This window comes from Apostichopus japonicus, chromosome 16, assembly GCF_037975245.1.
Source record: "Apostichopus japonicus isolate 1M-3 chromosome 16, ASM3797524v1, whole genome shotgun sequence".
Taxonomy (NCBI): Eukaryota; Metazoa; Echinodermata; class Holothuroidea; order Aspidochirotida; family Stichopodidae; genus Apostichopus; species Apostichopus japonicus.
Genome location: NC_092576.1, coordinates 1402062 through 1424359, shown reverse-complemented (window position 1 = coordinate 1424359; position 22298 = coordinate 1402062). Strand labels below are relative to the sequence as shown.

At 36.8% G+C, this 22298-nt stretch overlaps 1 protein-coding gene across 4 annotated transcripts in view; it reads left to right on the top strand.

Moving 5' to 3' along the window:
- LOC139982058 (dihydropyrimidinase-like) overlaps nt 1-22298 on the top strand; it is a 109265-nt gene that overhangs the window by 6639 nt on the left and 80328 nt on the right. For 2 of the 4 annotated variants that reach the window (XM_071994568.1, XM_071994565.1), the window contains exon 2: nt 21301-21978. The exons of 1 other annotated variant lie outside the window; for it this stretch is intronic. In XM_071994568.1, coding sequence (XP_071850669.1) covers nt 21301-21978 — 678 coding nt within the window. Of the gene's footprint in view, nt 1-478; nt 627-21300; nt 21979-22298 lie in introns of those variants that run through there. One more of the 4 variants, XM_071994567.1, reaches the window with a different exon arrangement.

Here is a 22298-nt window from a genome sequence, read left to right as displayed (position 1 = left end):
CACGTCTAACTTGATAGATCCAAGAATTCATCAATTTTTCAAACCCTCCATTTTCATCTAGACATAAAAGAGAATTCTCTGTCTTTCAAATTCAATCAACCAGAGTGCTTTCCATCACAGTTAAAGCCCCATGAACATAACTCATACAGAAAATCAATATTCATTTATGTAAAGCCTTTCTTATCCATATTCATCAAGCCAGCTCGCTGAATCCGTCAGAATAAATTCAACTTTTATGAAAATGTCTTCGCAAAGGCAGCACCGACAAAACGTCACTTCCCATCATCTCATCCGTCTTATTCTCCCACGGCATAAATAATTCAGCTTTATCCTTCAGTTCTCCAGGTCAAAGGTGAAAGACTTTAAAGCCCAAGCATGGTTTTGATTTTACTTTTTTTTCTCAATGTAAATAAATAACGTGCAGTCTACAACGACAACGAGACGCATGCATGTGCGCTCTCGGAAACAAGCCGGTCTTTGCAGGTGTGAATAACTCGTTAAGGTCGTCGTGGCAACACCCTGTGTTATACACTTGCGTTTTAGGTGAGCCGGGAGTGCTAAGAGACAGCAGCCAAGGTTACGGCTGTTAATTGTTGATTTCAGTCACCACCCAGCAGGAGAAGGAGGTACGATACAAATCTGAAGTTATTCTCGATTTCAATTTGGAAATGTGTGTTTTTCGGTATAGGTTGTGAGTGCTACTAGCAGTGTGTGTGTATGTGTGTGCTTGTGGTCATGCTTGCTCTGTGGATGCTAATAGTATAAGTAGGCCTACAAGATCTTATATACAGGAAAAACATATAGTGTCACAGTTGGATTGAAATAAAAGGCTGTGGTTTTCCTACCAAATTCCTGGAATATATTTGGATTAATTTGATGTGTTTCTATCACTGTTGCTGCCAGTGGTCCAGTTGGTAAATGTTTTATTTTTCTATTTCCAGTTATATGTAAACTTATATTTTGTTTACAGGTGTGAATGTACCCTATATAGTTACAAGTATGTTGCTACCCACTGTACAAATGCAAATAAGGTTTAAGGAGCAATAGAGTTTACATAAATAAGGAAATTCCACTGTATGGAATAGTAATAGGGGAACCACCCCAAACATGTTCGTCTAACAGCTATAATTCGCGACAGCTGTGCTTGTTGAAAGGCATCATTTACAAATTCTTTCTTCTTGTGGATATTTTGGAAGTGTTTTACAGTCAGTTAGTATATATATTACGGGGTATGCATCTACTCTACTTAGGCTACTAGTGTAGGATAAATTTGTCCCTAAATTTAGAATTAGTATTAAGATCCTCTCAGGATAATTTTACAACATATTTTTAGAAATGCTTGTATTTATACAGTCTGTGTGTGATGGGGAGCTCCCCTGCATCTCACAGCTGTGCTCTCTGTGTATAGAGGGTTGCACTTGCAAAGTGGAGGAAGATAACCCTGCTATCACAATTTGTGTGTGTATATAGTTGCATACGCCTGCATGTGAAGTACGGTGCATCCCTGGGTTGTTACAACACTTGATTCTTGTACATGTATGTATCTAGTAACACCTGTATAAGTATAAGCCATGCCCTGTGCATTAAAACTAAATATTACTGATCTAGAAGCAGGTTTGCTTTATTTATTTGGGTTTGAGTTTGCAAAGGTGGGTATGATATGTGCTATTTGTACAGACCTGTCTGTTTGAAATGTGGGCAGACCCCTCCCCCTCCCCCTCCCCCGAGAAGCCCCCACATCCCATCCTCCAACCTTGGGTATTAACAGTGTGTTGTGCAAGTGAGCTGTGTAGTGTATTGTAGGGTTACTGTTCCCATAATTAAGTATGACAAATATGCTATTTAATAATATCTGTATTCGACGTCGCCGCAGAACCCCCATGGATCAGTATTATCAGTGTATATACCTGGGAAGTGGTTCGCTGGTTGTTTTGGGGTTTAGAGTTCCACAGTTGTGTATTACCATTTAGAAATTTGTACAGGTTTGCATGTAAAGTCAGTAACCCATCCCCCTCCCCTTCCTTCCTTCCCCTCTCCCCTTGAGGATTAACAATATATACTGGAAATAGTTTGCTTTAGTAGTGTAAGTTAGGATTAGCATTCCCATAATTGGGTATGTCAGTTTTACTAGTTGGATCTGCATATGAATTGGGGAGATTCCCTGGGTAACTCAAACTATTCTTCACATTTAGTTGTTCACTAATTTACATGATGAAGATCGTTGTTGCAACTACTACAGTAACTGCTAGTAAAAGTTTAGACGCCATTCGGGAAACATTGGCCTGGTTGGAATGAACTATTTTAATTTAACCGAATAATCGTAAATGGTCAAGGCAAATTGGAACAAGAACAGGGAGGCAGAGAAATTGAGAGGGAGGGGGGGGGGTAGAAGAGAGGATCAGGTGCATCTAGCCTGGTGTAAATTTTACTTTAACACATCCTCCAAAAGGAAATTTTGAGAAACTTGTAAGCTATGTACAGATATATCCCATGATACATCAGTGTATAGGTCAATTTGGGTCATGTGTTTCCAAACTTTACTATTGATGAAATTAATGTTTGCTTGCCATGTAAGTTATCTGTGTACCTGTATTCATTCATGTCTATAAGAACCATCTGATGAAGATGAATTATTGCTCTGTGACAATTCAAACCCATTGTAGACCTGCTCGCTAATAATCCTGTTGAATACTTTGGATACTTATTGACCAGTCCGCCTCCTTCCCCTTCCCTCCACCCCACCCACGGGCTCACTCCCTTCACTTGGAACCTACTCACACCGTGGATATATGTTTGTATGTTGCTGACTTCAGTTCCTTACATTATTCCTTTCCATACATAAGTTATTTTCTATTATGAAGAGAGGAAGGACAAACTGTGACATTTATTATACATCAAATGACTTGCTAAGCCCAATTAATTCAAAGACAGTTAGGGAATTAACAGACCCTGTATATATATATAGGTAGGATTTGTGTGGGTTCAAGATTCTGATGTTCGTACTTATGCCTAGGACCTATATATTCATGCGAGCTTCACTCTGACTGAACAACATGAAACAGTCAAAATCAAGTTCCTTTGGGCGATTCCATCAATTTCTAGCTGTGCACAGTACTATTTCCCTCAAAATAATGGCAAAATTTGCTGTTTTGCCCAAGGTTTTTCAAGAAATTTGAAAAATGCCAAATTTGTCATTTTTGGCATTTAAAATGCCAAACTAGCAACGCTGGCTTCATCTTCAATCTCTGACCCTGATTTTTTTTTAACCAAAATCAGTGAAATCCAAAGAAATGGAAGCTTGTACTCTAGAACATGTGACTACATAGCCATTCATTCATAAGTATTGAAACCACAAAATGTGATCTAGAAATGACAAAGAATATCGCTTTGTTAGCCCAGAAATCTTTAACGAGCACATCATTGTGTTTTCATTATTGATCGGTTATGCCTTGTGCATTTTATTTATATTTGCCTTGAAATTTTGATGGTATTGATTCTACAGCGATATAATATATATCAGTCACCAAGAGATTGATTAGTATAGTTAACCTCAAAATCATGTACAAAATGGAATTTTGACTGATTTTGAAGGACGTACATGTAGAGTTAGCAACTGTGAATGCGACACGGCTGTGATAAATCTTAAAACAATGAATCGTTTCGATTAAACCAAAGTTATTGCAGACTTAAAAAAATAATAATAATAATAACTTACAAAAATTAAAATGAAAAACTGAGGAAATAAGGAAAGTAGATGAGGTGCTGGAGATATGTAGAGGTTTTAAATTAGAGTACTGATTCCCCTGTGTATGGTTGTTTATTAATTTTCCATTTAAAAAAAAAAAAATCTTTGTTTTCTAGTTAAATTTTTTAAACTTATGCAAAATGTATCCAGCTCCCATCAATTTCTTGCAAAGTCCACAGTTCATTGGTTAATTCATGTATTTTATGTCCTCCTGAGAAAGGGGATGGGGGAGGGGCTGGTGAACGTTCAAAGAAGTTTGAATATTCTACAATATTAGATGTAGAAAGATTTTTTATTTTTCTTTAAATGTTATTTTGGAAGTTGCCTTTGTTATTTCAATTTTTGCCTTTGATTAATTTTCACTTTATGTATTATTTCAAACTATAATCATAACTGATACCACATTTTCTTTAATTTCTTTTATTTATCTTTTGGTGAAGTTTATGCCCATTGTCTGAGAATCTGAATGGGTACGAAGCTTTCCATATAAATCCTTCACTGTACGGTGCATGATGTACATAACATTGCATTGGTTCTGTTAATATATGCTGTGTAATAAACACAACTAATTAGGACAGAATTCATCCTGTGTATATATATACGAGTATATATACTGTGGTTTGTCATACACATGTTAGCAAGACCATTAAAAACCCTCACAGCATTTTTGCAATTGGTTACCATGGTTACAGATGCTATGTTTTTGTATTTTACCAGGGCTGTCTTGAAAAAGAAAAAAGAAACGACGCTCCCAGGAAATGAAAGACAAACTTCTAAACCGGAAAGGTAGTAAATTTCAAAACACATTAACTCATGGAGAGGAAAAGCAAGTTATAAACCGTTATAGGTGATGAGGTGAATTTGAGCTAGAATTTTATCGTTTTGCCGAAAGGATCGGTTCTCGCATGTGCAGAATAATTAAGTAATGATGATCTTTCAGGGGCTTCTCATGCAACTAGGATAGTAAAAAAACTTTGTTTAGTTTCATTGTGGTGCTGTGGCCGATGGATAAAGGCGGTGGCATTTGAAGCAATGAGGCTTAGCAATCGGAAGGTTCGGGGCTCGATTCCCGGCCGGGTCATAGTAAGGTGGGTTTTTCATCCAAAAGCAATCTACGGTTTTCCCATCTGAAATGACTTTCTAAATTGAAAAGATTCCAAATTTGAGTTAAAATGTTAAATTGGAAGCCACCCGCGTGTAAGTTGTAATCCATAAGCCCTTGCAGGTTTCTCCCACATTTGTGGTCGCTTAAGCATCGTAAAAATAACTGCTGATTATTATTATTGTTGAATAGTGTCATCAAAGTAACCCTGTCACTTCATGTATTACCATGAACACTTATACAGTGTCTATAGGATGGACTCAGAATACATCAAATTTGCATATTTAAATTTGTGCTGATAAAGATATTTAGTGATGATTTACTTGTAAGACTAAAATGACAGTTATGTAGTTGCAGAGAAACAGAACTTACTCCTCAGTTACAAAGTTAGAAAGTGCCCTTCATCAAATAGATGTTTATTCTATATTTGATACAGTCGTTACTCCTCAGTTAGAATGTGCCCTTCATCAAATAGCGGTTTATTCTATAAGTAATGCGGTCGTTAAATGTTAGTGACTCATAATTTTATGGCATTTCCATGCTTACCTGTCTCCTGACAACCTCAGCATGCTTGCTGTACTGTCTACACTGGAACATGTCCCTTAGCAACCAGTCACTAAGTACACCACCTTCTACAGGTCTATGCAGAGTGACACCACAAGCATGCGAATCTGTAGTAATGCACAATGATAAGGCCATAGCTGATTTTAATAACTCCATGTAAACGTCTCCAACTCCATGTTGGGGGGGGGGGTAACAGTGGGGCTGAGGGTAGGAGATCATTGCAAATGCAACAAGAAATCACAAATTAATTAAGCCATAACAATACATTCTGCTCATGATGGATAATGGACAACATTCTTCATGATGTTGTGAAAAAAATGTCCAGTATAGTAACGTGTGTGTGTGGGGGGGGGGGGTTGAATATTATCATTTCACAAATTCTACATCCAGTTTACTGTAGCTAGTAATAATATTGAACATATGGACCTAAAGTAACCTGTGCTAGTCACAGACAAATTTTGACTCTTTTGACCAAATTTTCGTGGTTGTAAACACATGTTCACTACTAACATATAACCAGCTTCTTATAACACTAAATTGTGTGCTCATCATGGATGATCTGTAACCATGGTAACATCAGTTGAGTTGAATAGAATATTTGTATTAAATGGCCAGAATTCTAAACGCTTGTGTAACTCCCATAAATTCCTCACTTGCTTTAACGCTTGATTATACAAGCATTGACAACACCACAGCGTGCAATACTCCCGGGACAGTATATATCTGTCTTGACCTTGAGATGAGATGAAAGAAATTAGAATTGCTAATAAGAATGGCTGAATCATAAATTAAGGGACACTGAGCTCTACGTCCAAACCTACTCAAATTTCAAAATACAATCTGCTATAAAATCTTTTCAAATTTGCTAGATTTCACTTGCATTCATCTCTACAAGCAATACTGATACATATATACCGTATACACTCATTTGGTTTGTAATGTTCCATAGCAACGGCAATGCTGAGTGAAATAACAAAGACTAGCCGCCAAGGGCGACTTCAAAGCTTAGAGAAAATCAATTTAATTATCAACCTCAAAATCCCTCGGAAGATCAGGCTTTGTTGTCAGTAATAAGCGGTCATGGTTTTTTGCTAGAAGTGTCTCTAGGTTAAGTTTTTCCCTGTTGGTTGTGGATGTAGAATCTAGGTCACCAGAATCAGTGAAAAGATATCTAGGATATGCGATTCACAGATCGAATAGGGCTTATCTGTTATCATCGTTTTTTATGTTTTAATTAAAGATACATTTTGCGTTGGATTTGCCATGTTAACATTTGCACAATTTCAGGTACCTAGCATGAGCTCAGTATTGCTGTTCATTATCAATAAATATGATTTGGTCGTTCGCATAAAGCCATATGTGTGTAGTGTCAATATTAAACTGATGTGTTTTGCAGTTCAGGAAAATGCCTACATGTGGAAATTTGATTTTAGCTGACTAATAGATTTTCTTAAAGCTTGCCCCTTTCAGTCTTCAGCGAGATTAAGCTCGAAATTTTAAAATTGATAGGACTGCCACGCCCTGCCAGAGACATGACTGGAACCAGGTACTCTGTACTGTATGTACATACTGTTTTTGTTGCTATATTGCACATGTATATAACGTCAGGCAATAATATAGCGCTTTAAATAGCCGTTTTGAAGGCTATGAACACTCACTACAAACTACTATGATTCCTAGGTACCAAAAAATATGCTACATACATCATTGTATTATAGCAACTTGCCCATTTTGTGAAATATTTTGCAATAATTTTTCCTGAATGTATTCATACATTGGCCTTCAACAGCAGCTTGTAGAATATGGTCAGTTTGCTGTTTGATATTGCCCGAGCAGTCTATAAAAATGGAGAGATTGCTTGCACTTTAATTTTTCTGCTTCATCGAACTGCTATCTTTTAAAACCTATTGACCAACACACTTCTGATACTGATCAAATTTGTTCATTATGAAATTTGCTTTTACAAATTTGTTATAAATATTCACTATGATAATATATAGTAGAGATATTACACATTATAGCAAACTTTAATATAGTAGATCAACAACAGAAATTAAATTGGTCAAGTTTTTTGCGTAACCACCGTTAACGTTTTCTCCAAATAATTCTAAAGTGGTTCAGTCCTTGTCAGAATTTGTTTAGCTCTGTCACATCGGCTTACAGTACTTATATTTATTCTTCGGCTGTTCAATGTATATCAAGGGTGGAGTACGATCCAGTGAAGATGAATTATTGACACTCGAAATATCACAGAGTAAACAATCTTACGGTCGCAACAACGTAGAGCGGTTTTTGGACGATTGAATATTAAGTTGATAGAATTGACTGTCTAGCTCTCATCATAGATAAGTGGTGCTCCAGTGTGGCTTTAGGCATTGATGTACTGTAAGAGGTTCCTACAGGTATATATTTACTATAGTAGGTGTGTATTGGAAACATATACACTGCATATATAGTTAGCTGTATACATGCATTATGCACAGTAGTATATATGTATGGCATGTATGTGAGATTCATCAAAATAGAGTTCAATTGACTTTTTAAATTGACTTCTACAAATTGCTATATATACATCTTTGCCCTTCATTTTACGATGATTTTGCGATACCATTATAATTTATTCTCTGAATGCTTTCTTACATTAGCCTAAAACTGCAATTTCTTTTTCATGCTAGATACTTCTGTGAGGGTGGTTGTTTGCCAGATGTGGGATAGCCCCCTCCCCCCTGCATCCCTCCCCACCCCTAGTGAAGTCAGCTTCTTCCTCTGCCTGGCTCTAACTTATTTTGTTTATTTTGTTCCATTCTGAACAAATATTTTGCATGCCTACTTTGTACCTTCTTGTTTTCCCCATTCTCTTCTGCTTTGTATAATTCTGCCAACCTGCAGGAGCTAGATGACATTTGTTTCCCCCACCCCCCCCCCACCCCACCAAATATGAAACTCAAATATTCTGTGAATGTAAAAGAACACTGTTCTAAGGAAGGAACTATTGGTTAATAGTGATGAATGCTGGACTCATAAGATGAGTTTTCAGAAGTTTTATGAACAAAGTGAGGAGAGCACAACATATGAGTTCTATAGTGGTAAAGAAGTCATAATTCCCCATATTCTTAAAACTGATCTTCGTACTCGTAAGAACAAGAATGTCTGCAGAAATCATAAAAATGTGATTCATGTTCATTGCTGTGACAATGATGACTTCCTGAATAGATACTTGAAATACTCGGTATATATATACAAATGCCGATAGCAGCAGTTCAATTTGAAACTAATGAGTATGATTATATCTCTCGCATGATTCATTACAAACTGGTGAAGTGTATAATTAATTGCTCAGTCACTATGATTACTGTATCCCAAGTGCACAGGTCTGCTAAATCCATTTTAGTGGGTTAGATCTTACGCCTATAACTGTCATAGAGATTTAATCTATAAACCATTTCAAAATCAAACGAAAACTGTTAGCAAACTGTTTATCCACTAAAGAGCCTATGTAAGCCTATCTGAAGAAGATCCTGCTAGGATCAAAATGTCAGGCCCACTTACTTTTTACACATATAAAGGGCCATTCCACGTCACGTAAGTCACAAATCAGAGAGACATTTGACACTTGTTTTCAATCTCCAGTTCAGTGCAAGTCTAGAGTTAAGTCATATGCCTATCATTCCTGAACTTTGAATACCCACAATAAATTCTGTCACCACTGCAAAACGTTAATGCTTTCCCATTGCGAATTATAGCGCCCTCAACTTGTGTCACGTAAGTCACACAGAGAAATGAAGAATTTCAACTTTTTGAAGGAAATCAATAAATCCTGTGAAGTATTGAGAGAAATCTGCTAAATTGCCTATTATATCTGAAAAGGACACATTGAGGAATAACTTCAAGGTAAAATTTAATTGATATGCATTTTATACCGGTATTCGTATGCAAATTAGCGACGTCACGTAAGTCACAAAAAATTGTCACGTAAGTCACACGTGTGAAACTGCTCAGTTTCCTCTCACAGTTTCCAAAGATACAAAGTAACACAGGCTAAGGACATGTTTACAAGTTCATTATATTGAGATTGGGGGAAGGGGAGGGGTCTATTCCACATAAAAATAGAATCTAGAAGTTCACTTGTACACAAAAAGTCCTATAGACTAGTTCTGCAAAATATCTTAACTTAAGTGCTACAGTAGCTAAATAGTTTCTTAATTAGGAGTAAACAAGTTTTTCTAGACTGGTTAATACAGAATACTTCTAATGTATTTGCATTTCTACATTTTTGGTTATAATCTAAACCTTTTTGGTAACACTTTAGTCACTTTTGGGAATTTGGATTAAAATAATTAATCCATATAAATCCATGGGGTAAAGGCAGAAGGTGGCAAGATGTGTATTTGGAAAACCGCATTAGATACTGAAGGAGATCCACTAATGTCAGTTACTTATGTTGTTCTCATATTAAGGTAGATGACAGGGTTGTTGTAAAATATGATGATGTACTGTACCCAGGAGAGGTTACAAATATGGTTCCTGCCACCACCACAATGTGGAAATGGCCTCTTACGGTAGATAAAATCTTCTACCAGCCCGAAAACATTATTAAAACAAATTTTACCCCCTGAAGCAGCTTGTGCATTTCAGGGGTAGACTGCAATTCACATTTAAAGAAGTCTCAATATGTGTTTGCTGATGAAATTTGGAAAACAAAAGTTCTGAAGCAGATTCAATGTTTCTTAACTTCTAAATGCACTCTGACCAGGGGGGTTTAATGGAGAAAACTGTCGCAATCAAACAAAAGAAATTTATTTTCTGCCCGTATGACGCGAACCATTTACTGTAAAATCACTGCAACTGCCCATATCAGTTCATTACACAAATGTAACCTACTTAACTTATACTCTTATCGTCCACTTTTTTTTACCCAATTAATGGAGGAAACTCTTGAAAATACCTGTTTATTCATTGCAATGGAAGGAAATGATACAATTTTGCAAGGTACTGGACATCAGTAAGACCGAAAGAAAGATACTATTCAAGAGAATGAAAGAAAGATACAATTCACGAGAACAAACCTACCACAGGAGAGCCACGAAAGTGAAAGTAGTCCTAGGCATAACCGTTGTAAACAAAACAGAGAGATTTGATTGGCGCATGATCTGCCGGCTGGGTTTGCACATTTTGATTGAATTTTGTAGAATCTATGGACTTGTTAAGAAATCTGTTGTTTATGGACATATATAAACAAATAAAAATAACGAATATTGATATGGAAACTGCATAAAAGGGTGTCATTCTCACTGAGCTTTCAGTGCAGTAAGCTGGAAAAGTTGAAGTTTAAATTTGGCAAAACCGTCATGAGACTTTAAGGTAACAAGAAGTATTGTTCTAAGTTTGAGATGTTTGAGACATTTTTTGCAATTCACTAAATGTAACCTTTCAATTTTACTTCAATTATAAATATTGTTACTGAATTTTAAAACTGAGTAGGTATCTTTGATAAAGAGGAAGGTGTTATAAACTTTTTATAGTATAAAAGACATCAAAACTGTGTGAAAGTGTTGAGAATTAACTTGTCACGTAAGTTACACTTCCCTTTGTGACTTACGTGACGTCACGTAAGTCACACATTTCCGGAGTCCATAAATTTGTTAAAGTTTGTTAAATTTATCAAAAGTGGTGGTATTACAGATCAACCTATATAGCTACCTTTTCAATTGTAACTCACTTTGCTCTAGCACACTACATATCATTTGAGGAAAACATTTGCTCTTATTCTTGTCACGTAAGTCACAGCCTGAGTGTGGTATTTTTAACATAATCTGTGTTAACAGTAACAAAGACAATTTGTTAAATTTTGTTATTAAATAGATTAGCAGACTGCATTTAACTGCCACATTAAAAGAAAGCTTGGACTTTCCTTTCATTTAAGGATTTTTTCTACTTTCAATTATTATATGATAATTCACAGTGAAGGTGCCTACAGTTTGAGATGGATACTCATTGCTATAACCCAAGATTGAGTAATCAGAAGAAGAAAACTTTAACAGTTTAAGAAAGTCTAACCTTCTTACTTTCAATTAAACACAAAGTTAGACATCTAATAACCCTTTCTAATTTTGCCATGTTGGGACCACTTGGTGTGGAATGGCCCAAACCATTTCAACAGGTTTTTTAAAGACTTCAACTTTTATATCAAAATGATACTTTCTTGGGAATGTTGGTTCTTTATTCTCCTTGTGGTTGTTTGTTGATTAAACTTTATACAAATCTAATTTCACTATTAAACTATAAATAACCCAACAATCTATCTAAAGCATTTATATGAGCTTATAATGTCTGGAATGGACTTCTCTAGCTCAAGCCTGTGATAATGATTGCCAGATACCTAATTATTTAAAATGATACCATTTCTTTGATGGAATGTTGGTTTTTGTTTTTCCTTATACTGTTTGTTTGTTGATTTATTTTTATACACTCTAATTTCACTATTAAACTATACATAACCCAATCATCAGTTAAAGGTATAATGCCCTACATGGATTATCGAAATCATAAAAGCTTCCAAAAAATATGCATTAAAAATATGGTTCTAAATTTACATTTCTACTCCCCCCCTACTTTTCCCCCTTTTTTTCTTATTTTTAATCATCATCATGACAAAAGTGCATGTCTTTACCACCGTGTCCTACCAGCTGTGTTTCATGTTCGCCATTTGTCAAAGTTTGAAAATCATTTCAGTTTTAATGAAATAAACAAACAAAGAATAACTCATTAGCTGTTTGATTATAACTTACTTGCATAATTGACCATGTATCAATGATGAAATAATTTGTGGGCCAAAAACTAGTATGGCTATTAAAAATAATGCCAATTAATAGATAAATGAGTTAACAAAAACAGCATTTAATTTCAGCCTATTTAGTATTTATAAGTTTGAACTGTAATGTATCATATGCTGTCAGAGGACACTATTCTCATACACACAGTTTTAATACAATAAACAGGTAATATACATCATATTAATAACTATAGATTATAGAATTTATTACTGTACTGTTGCCTGGGGTTCAATTTCTCGATCAGCCCAGGTGTAATAGCGCCTAGCAACCGCAGCAAGGAGTGCACTGCAATGAAATATATACTGCCCCAGAGAAAAGGTGGGATGACCAACCTAACGTTTTAATATAAATTGCAAATGAAGCCTGATTGCTAAGCAACGAACGAAACAAAACACTGGGGCGTTTTAAATTGCATCCATGGGGGGCCATCAATTGCATTTTGTTTTTGTTACTTGGCTTAAATATGAGTATTAATAGACCATATTACAGCATATATTATGCAATATTTAAACCTGATAGTTCCGTAAAAATGGTGATGTTGAACTATACACCTGTATCCAATGTAGTCATAGGCATATAGTGTAGAGTACTTACATGAATATAAACCCAAAAATTGGATTCCTAGGAATGACCAATATTAACATGGTCTAGCAGAAAACCAGCAGAAAACCAAAATACAACTAGAGTGTGGCAAGTCAACTCTGTAAACCCTGTAACCGCCCAAAAAAGTAATTTCACTGATTTACAATGAAAAGAATTAACAAGGTAAATGGTTTACTGTTTAAATTGAATGGGTCAACCCTATTTTAATGAGCTCTGAGCACAAGCTGTTGGTTCTTTTATCCCTATTACTTTGATTTTCAGGGGAGTGGGTGGGGGTTGGGGACAGGGGGGCAGGGTACAGGTGCCCCTCTTGTAGTTCAACCTGGTTATAGCCCTCACTTGCTTTATACCCTTATACTTGACATAATCTTACTCCTCAACCTCTTTTGAGAAAGTTTATTCCTGCTGCAGCTGCTTCATTAGCTAAGATTGGGTTTACAGCTTTGGGTAGTTCGTAGATCATGTGATACCTGGAACTCGCCATTTTTTCCCCGGGTATGGACCAAGCGAGGGCTAACCAGGTTGAGCTCGCGAACTCATGAACATGTTTACATTGTAAAGTATTATAATAAATGAAAACATTAAATGCTAGCATTGGAAACATGATTGCCAAGTTTCACACTGTTTCACCCTGTGTCGATCGAACTATACAGGAAGTATTATGCATTATTTCCCTGACAACAACATATGCATGATCAATGTAGTACACATTCACATGTTGTAAATGATAGATTCATGAAACAGAGTATGAATGGAAACAACAAGTCCAAGTCAATTTTAATAGAGTGCTCACCATTTGGATTGATTTTTTTACATAAATTTATCAAAGGCCATTGGATATAGCAGATATTATAGGATATTGGTTAATTGTAGTCTGACTCCAAACTCGATCTGTTGTGAAACTGTTTTTTAGCAAAACTGGGGTAATAACATTGTACATTATCTTTTAGCAATTACACATTAATAGTTAAATATTAGCAAAATTTGTCAAGAATATGATTAATTATATTCATGTTCACTTATATTTTTCAATTGTGCCAACTTTATTAATGGGGCCCTCGAGCGATATAGCTAAGGGTGCTGTGATATGTAGGTGCTAATTATATGCGTCTGATCTGTACTGCTGTCAAATCTCAGAATCACAGTTTTATAGACGATCATCACGTGAGAATACGCAGGCCTCAAATATATGCGAACATGCCAGGTATCAAATATTGTATATATGTAGACAGGCTGGACGATTGACTCATAGGTAATTCCCCTTGTACAGCATGTATTAGCGGACACAAAGTAATTCATTCCTCTTGGTAATTATGACAAATGTTTCAAACGTTATCTGCTTCTGTAAAAATTAGCAAGCAAACTTATGTTGATCAATTTACCAATATGCCTCTGCTTGTGACTCCAGCTAGTCAATGGTCTATTATAACTCGTATCAATTAGCAGCGTTTCATGTTTTGTGGAACTAGATAAAGTCAAATATAACAGCGCCCTCTGTTCATTTTGTTGTTCGACTGGAGGGTCCCATAACACCATTAATGACTCACCCTCATGTCTCCTCCCATCCTCCTATGCCGATAATGGAACAGAAACGTTGTTTACAATGCATCATAATATAGAGTGACAATTCATCTCTCTTGCTTCTATAGTACTTATAACACTGAGGTGGACTGAAACTAACTATGCAATGGGTTAAATGGAATTCTTTAGTGTCAGTCTATTGGGTGTATGAAAAAAATCCATAATTCTCTCATCGCCACAGTCCTAGTTCGGGGATTTTTCATCCTATGATTCAGGAGAAGTGACTTTTTGAACCTCGCGCCAACTTAATCTAATATATTTTGAACAGATGAGCGATGGCGAAGTCATTGCAGCACCTTGTTTCGGGGCTACAGGGATGCTTTCATTAGCAAGCTACACTGTAGCGAGGAAAGTAAACATTTCTGAAAGTAAAATGGCGATTTAGATGGAAATTTCTAGGTGAAGTCGCAAGTTAGCAATCTTAATTGAAGACTTAAATCTTTCACAAATTCCCCAACTCGGTTTCCTTCATAATGGGTTGTTCAGATATTTATTATTTGCACTGATGTCACGTCTCGACGTGAGCCAGTGGTAGATTACATTTTCTGGCAGGACGGGCCAACATTTCTAGCACTCTGTCACGGAAACTAAAGAATTCATCACGGGGCAAGGCTTAGGGCAATACAAAGACAAAAAAATGTTTTGACCGAAAGGACTGGCTCCTATTTTTCACTAAAGAAATTCCTTGAAAGCCGGCAATGACATTTGGTTCACATTGTCATCCTCTGTTATCATAAAATAAACAAGTGTTTACATAAATTAGTCAACAAAGCTTATCATGTTTGATTTCGAAAGATGCAAACAATGCATGCATGTACAAATTAGATATCGGACCGATTAGCTCGTTATTAATAGATAAATATATCCTTTGCTTTGTTTGAGTTGATGCTTAATATTAACGAATCATATCTGTGTCCTATATAGTAAGGTTTCAATTTGCATGTAGTTAATAATAATAATAATAGTAAACAAAGATAGCTTGTTATAGTCATTTGCAAGATATATTGTACAATTAAGTTCAACTTGAAGCAACAATTAATACATTTCTAGAAACCTAATTAATAATTAACCTTTTGTCTTGATTGATGTGACAATGTTTGCACTGTTACTACAGTGTTGGGAGTAGTTTTATATTACACGGGTATAGGCCTACAACATGCAGCTATTACAAGCCACGAGATCTGAATGGATGAGAGCCTGAGAATGGTTACTGCAATTTCTTGACAATATTTAATGACATCCTCCTATCCCCCTTCCCCTGATCAGGTTGCCTGATGATCACCGCAAAGAAAAGAACTCAATGTGTGCGTGAAACTCTGAGTTGCAATGTGATGCAATGGAATAGCGTGATTATACCTATCTATATAACTCTGCACCAGTTGTACTGAGCACTATACTGCTATTACTGAACATTATAGACTACGTATATATATATATATATATAAAAATATATATATATATATATATATATATATATCTATATATATATATATACATATATATGTATGTATATATGTATATATCTGTATATATGTATGTATATGATATATATATATAAAGATACATACATATATATATATATATACATACATATAAAGAAATATATCTATATAATGTATATATGTATGTGCAATAAAATTTCTTTGATCACTTTTTGAAGTCATAATATTTTCATGAAGAATGCAAACTCAGCAATGAGAGATCATCTATATTTCAGAACTACTCTGTTGTTAAAACATTCAATACAGTTAATAATCTCTGTCTCTCTTGTTGATATGTATGCCGTGAATCATATAATACTTCACCGATCATGACGGTAACATAAACTCGACCATCGAAAAATTATGTCTTCATATCTTTGGAGGTATGCAAACTGTTCGGAATAACTCTGTAAATAACTTCTCTTATAAGAAAAGAGTAAAACAAATGTCGATCGCCCGACTGGCAACAGTTGTCCAGTGCTTCAGTGTTCTTTGACGAACGTTCATTGATAAACTTGCTCTGTGGTTGTACGTGTCGTACAGTGTGCAGCTCTACATGTACAGTTATGACATGCTGTTCTGTACAAAAGGAACTAATATATTTTTTCCAAGGATCAATAATCCGTTTAATCCAATCGTTAATCCAAAGAAGCTTTTAAAACTAAGATTTGCATCAATTGTGGAAAGAGTAAAAAAATTGGAGGAAGGATGAAGAAGGTTTGTACAACTTTTATTTATTGTATACCTTAGAGCATACAGAGAATGGATATGGCTGATTCTGAAGGCTTCTCCGGTTGGTTATGAGGCAGTGTAAGTCCTTGTGAGTTAAACTGTTCAACTACAGCCAAAAGCCTGTGAATAGATTGGTTAATATATAGAGGGCTGAGGGCCCGATGTTACCATCCTAGCAGAATCTACTTCAAAGGGTAATGGAAACAGACTAACAGACACATTTAAAAGAGACAGATGAATAGACAGCTTAATTGGACTCTAAGACGTCTCCCATTATTACACCCTCTGCTAAGTTTATCTCTAGATGCATCCCGTTCAACTTCTTAAACAGGTCTCTCTTCAGCATCTCTTCTTGATCCCGCTAATTTTGCTCTTTTCTTTTGTCCCATTTAATTCTTGCTGCAAGACAATAAACAAAGATAGGTACTAGGACAGCTCATTTTATTTTAAGGAAACATTATACTTGACTTCCCTGTCCCCTCACAACAACAGCACTGTTGCAGATCTTTCCTTGGTATACATCCATCCGAATAGATATATTGCCCTATTTACTTCGTTCCCCACTTACCTGTCTCCCCACAACCTAAGCACCGCATTCTACCGTGTCTAGTATGCCCTGGTAATCTTTTAACACTGTACACCCTCACTGACCCTAGTGACCTCCTTCATTTTTCTACCACCAAAGTGTCTCGTAGTGTTTTCGGATTGGGAAAAATTTTCGCCGAAATTTGCCCGGATACCTTGGATTATTATACCTAGAAGTTTCCTATCAGGAGTTCTAGACTTCCAACATCTTTTCCAGCCTGATAAGTATCCTTTTCTTGTAGGGAAGGGTGTTTTTGGGGGCTGTTTTTAATGTACACTCTCGCCCATGCGTTCGTTTTTTTTAGCGTAACGTTGTTTTCACAGGTAGTAGTTCTGAGCGAGACTACTTCGTTTGTTTGTCTATTCCGCCTTGTGTACGCGGATAGGCATGTGTTTTCTTATGTACATGTTTTTCAGGTCACTAGGGTCAGTGAGGGTGTACAGTGTTAAAAGATTACCAGGGCATACTAGACACGGTAGAATGCGGTGCTTAGGTTGTGGGGAGACAGGTAAGTGGGTCACTCGTAAATATATAAACCAGTAAGTTTATAATGATTCCGTGATAAACTTTCACAATGAAAATACTAAATTATTTTCTTGCCTCTTCAGACTTGCACTCTAGCTATCATTTGTACCAGCTAGAGGTGCCCTTCCTAAAAAGTTAAAAATAAATAGTTATTATAAACAAGGGTTCATAGTGCATTTCTTTGCCTATTTGACCAATGTACTACAGTAACTTTGCTAAAGTCCAACTTTTACTTGTTTACTGAAACTAGCGCTGTCACCTATCCTCCTTGAGCAGGCATGGATCTGCCATTATATATGTACCTTCTACGATAACTAACAACTAAAGTTAAACTTCAACAACTAACCACATTGTCCGATGCACAGCCTTTGAATATCATCAGAATTTACAGTACCCAATTTGAGTATGATAACATTTGCTAGAAGTTTTTGACAATAATTAAGATGCTAGGAGGGTCTTATGTTGTGGATTAAGGCCAAAGTTTTTTGAGACATTGAAGATCGGTGTTAAATGTATCTATGACATTAAGATATCTGAGAGAATTATGCAGTATTAGGCAGGTGCCTAGCGCCCCCATTGTGAAGGGGGTCCCCACATTCAAGGGGTCCCCCACAATGAAGGGGTCCCCCATGGTCAGGGTCCCCAAAGGTCAAGGAGATCATGTGTGCGGGCAAGATATTAACAGACTTTCTATTTTTGTATTTTTCATGCAACAGTAAAAAGTAAAGGATGCATATGGTGTCCTATTGCCTCAGAAGGGAAATACTTTGTCTGTGCTTGTAAAATGCTGTTGAAATTTGAATATGAGTGACTAATTAAGTATGACTTTTTAGCATCTTTCTGGCCAAATGAACTGATAACCTTTTATAACCTAGCCTTAATTGCATTATTAAATGGTGAAGAAGCTTGCTGTGTGATTTTCCCCAGAAAGAAAGTTTTATGAAGCATGATCTTGATTGTTCAACATGCTGTAGTTTTAGTTTGTTTCATATCAAAACAGCTTTAGTCACTTTCTTTCATTTCTCAAATGTTAGGTAGCCTAAAGTTGCCACGTAGACTCCTTCACGAATAACATGGTATTTATTTATAAATGATATGACTAATTCATCATTAGCAGTGTAAAATGTTGACATAGTAGAGTTAATTATTGTCCCACAAAAAAGGAGGAGAAAAGACAAGTTTTGCCTCAAGAAGCCATGTATACGGAATAGGAGAGAGGAATGGGTTGGCCAGGAATACCAATTCTGCTTTGATGTGTGTTGGCAAAACTTATAAGGATAAAGGGGTACAGTGGGATGTGAGGGGGGGGGGGAGGATGTACGGTTCATTATGTGTCAAATAATGGTACCAGAGAGTATAAAACATATATGTCACTGATCTCTCCCTCTCTTTCACTCATATTTCTAAGAATGTCACTGTAATTCTTGAAATCTGTTTTGTTTTAGTTTTTACATCAAGGACATCAATCCCCAACCCTCCCCCAAACCCTTCCTTCATTAAGTGATGGTGACAAAAAAATTGTAATATATACCTATTTTTGAAGAAGTAGTCATTGAATCTGTATTTTGCTGCCTATATTTTAAATACCAAACCTCGTCTATAACCATGCAGACTTTTGACTGCAGTCATATAGCATGTATGTTTATCTATTACTTGTCCCTATTATTCACCCTTAACAAGATAAACGAGACTGTAATAAAACAGCGAAAATAATTTAAACTGTGCAAACGCTTAAAGAAGTAAAAGAAAACCTGGAATGCAGGAGTAAACATGTATTCATTAAGTACAAACCTTGGTTCATCTCATAGTGATGACTCTTACTGTTGTTGGTTTTGCTTAGTAACTGGTATGCGGCCTAAAAGCCAACCGAAAAACTCAGTTACTTTAAGTAATTCAGAAAAGATGACTATATTTAACAAAAGTAGAATCACTCCCACTCACCTGTCTCTGCCTACCAGATGCACTCTATTTATATACTGTACATGTTTCTCTGAAACAAAGCAACATTGCCTGACATCACTTAGTTACTTGTTGTCACAACATTTAAAGTGAGGACCAATTATTGAGACACATGATTATGTAATATATCTGCACACAGTGAACACAGCAATTAATACATACAAGCTTGACTACTTGGCAGAGACGTTTCAATGTTTCTCCTGTAAGGTCACTTTATTTAAGGTTTACCACTTTTGTCATAGATAGCTATCAATGATATACAGTACTTATGTCAAAGGGCCTGACATGTTGATTCTAGAAGGATCTTCTACAGAGGCTAATTGAAATGACAAAGATACTAAGAACACATTAGAAGACAAAGATGAAAAGACAGTTAAATACCAAGGACAAATCAGCAATTAAACAGCTACTTGTAAGTTCTGATGCTGTAGGGAGACAGAGATTGGGAAATGTCCCAGTATGTGTCCCATAATGTCCCAGTATGTCCTAGTATGTCCCAGTGTGTGTCCCAGTATGTGTCCCATAATGTGTCCCAGCTTGTCCCAGTATGTAACCCAGTGTGTGTCCCGGTATGTGTCCCAGCTTGTCCCAGTATGTTCCAGTATGTCCCAGTATGTGGCCCAGTGTGTGTCCCTGTATGTGTCCCAGCTTTTCCAGTATGTCCCAGTATGTCCTTGTATGTCCCCAGTATGTGTCCCAGTATATGGAAGGAAGGGAATTGTAAAAGGTCTGTATCTATGTAAGTTTCAGTAGTTACCAGCTAACACACTTTGATTTTATCGACCTGTATGGTTGATCTTTAGACATCATCGCTGCATGTTTTACAACTGAATAGTTTAACTTTCAAACTTGTGTGTTAAGTGCTCTGTTTTGAAGGTTCTGAATTATTTCTCATACTTGTCTATGCTTCCTGTATAAAAAAATACTGTGATACGTGTTTGGACTTGTATTTAATCAAGTCACCATTTTACACAGCATACAATACTGGATCAATTATTTCCCATTGTATAGCTAAGTACTGTACTTGGTACCTGTATCATGTATACTGTGTGGCCCGTTAGCCCCCTCCCCCCCCCCCCCCCCAGTGAACAAGAATTTATGGGACTATATAAATAAGACCAAGAAATAATAGAATTACAGGAAAGAACAAACAGTTTATTGTTTATAGACTTAATTTGTATTTAACTATAGATTCTAGTGCAGTGTGGTAGCAATGTCTTGTCAACAGTGTGTCTCAGACATTATGATATTCCATATTCTATGAATTTGTGATACTCAATTTGCCTTAACTAAAAATCTTTAACTCAATTAGATAAGTAATTATTATCGTTTTCAAATAAATTTGAAGAGTATATGGGATGCTGACTGTTCTACTTGAGTATACATACTCTTAATGGGATACTTAAACAAATTTATTCATGTATTTAAGAAACTATTGTTTTGTAACTTATTTTCTTTCTTATAAATTAGAAAATAATGCCAAATACTAAATCTGATAATTCTGAAACATTCCGCCAGCCTTGCTTCTCATTTTCTGCTGCATACCAGTATGTTTCATTCTAGACTTTTCATGTTTAAAACCTTTTCAGTCCAGCATGACTGAGCAGCGCCCCACCAGACCCCGTGCTCTCAAGGGTTCCATGTTCGAGTCGGTCAAGGGCGGCGGTAACTCGCTCACCTTTTCGGAGGATTCGCCCGTCGGCAAAGCCGGTAAGACCACATCGGTGACGGATTCGCCAACCCGACAGCACGAGAAGCTACCGGGACGATCGTTCTTTGACACCGTAGAGGGCGGTCAGGACACGTTTCAGTTTCCGTCCGAGAGAGCCGAGCCGAAGCAGCAGATCCGCGAGGACTGTTCGGAAACAGACTCTTCGGCATCTTCGCCCCGGGGTACTCCGAGGAAAACGTTGCAAGTATCTATGTTCAAGACCGTAGACGGCGGGGGGAACTCCCTCGCATTCGACTCGGAGAACCCGAGGGGCCGAGCTATACCAAAAGTGCAAAAACATGATTTGACGGATTTTGGGGGCTCGCCTTCAAAGAGCCCTCTGGAATCGGTGTTCTGCGTCATCGAAGCACCGTCAGACGCGCCACCCTTGCAACACCAAAACACGTCTTCTGTATTCAGTAGGGGCACCAGCCGCGAGGATACCGGAGGTTGGTCTCCGATGCAGCCGGGGGGAGCTTTCTACGTAGATGCGAGGACGACCTCGGCGCCGGCTGTCAACGGACAAGTAGGAGTGGACTTCACAGACAATGCAAGGGTAACAGTGTTAGATGTGTGCTGCCCGTTACGCTTGCCCTTAATCATCTGTACAATTTTTACGTTGGAGTGCATCCGGCCATTTTGGTACTTACTTATTTATTTTTTTCTTTTATTTCTCATTCTTTTGAGTTTTCATTTCATGTGTCCTACTTTTGATATATATGTAAACCCTTTTCTTCCAATTCTCCAATCTCCTGTACCTTTTTTGTTTTTTTAATATTCACTCAACTTCTGAAGTTAGTTTATACATGAGGAAGCTGAGGTGTGCCCCCCCCCCCATACCCCCTTAACCCCACACATAGCCCACATTCTGGATAG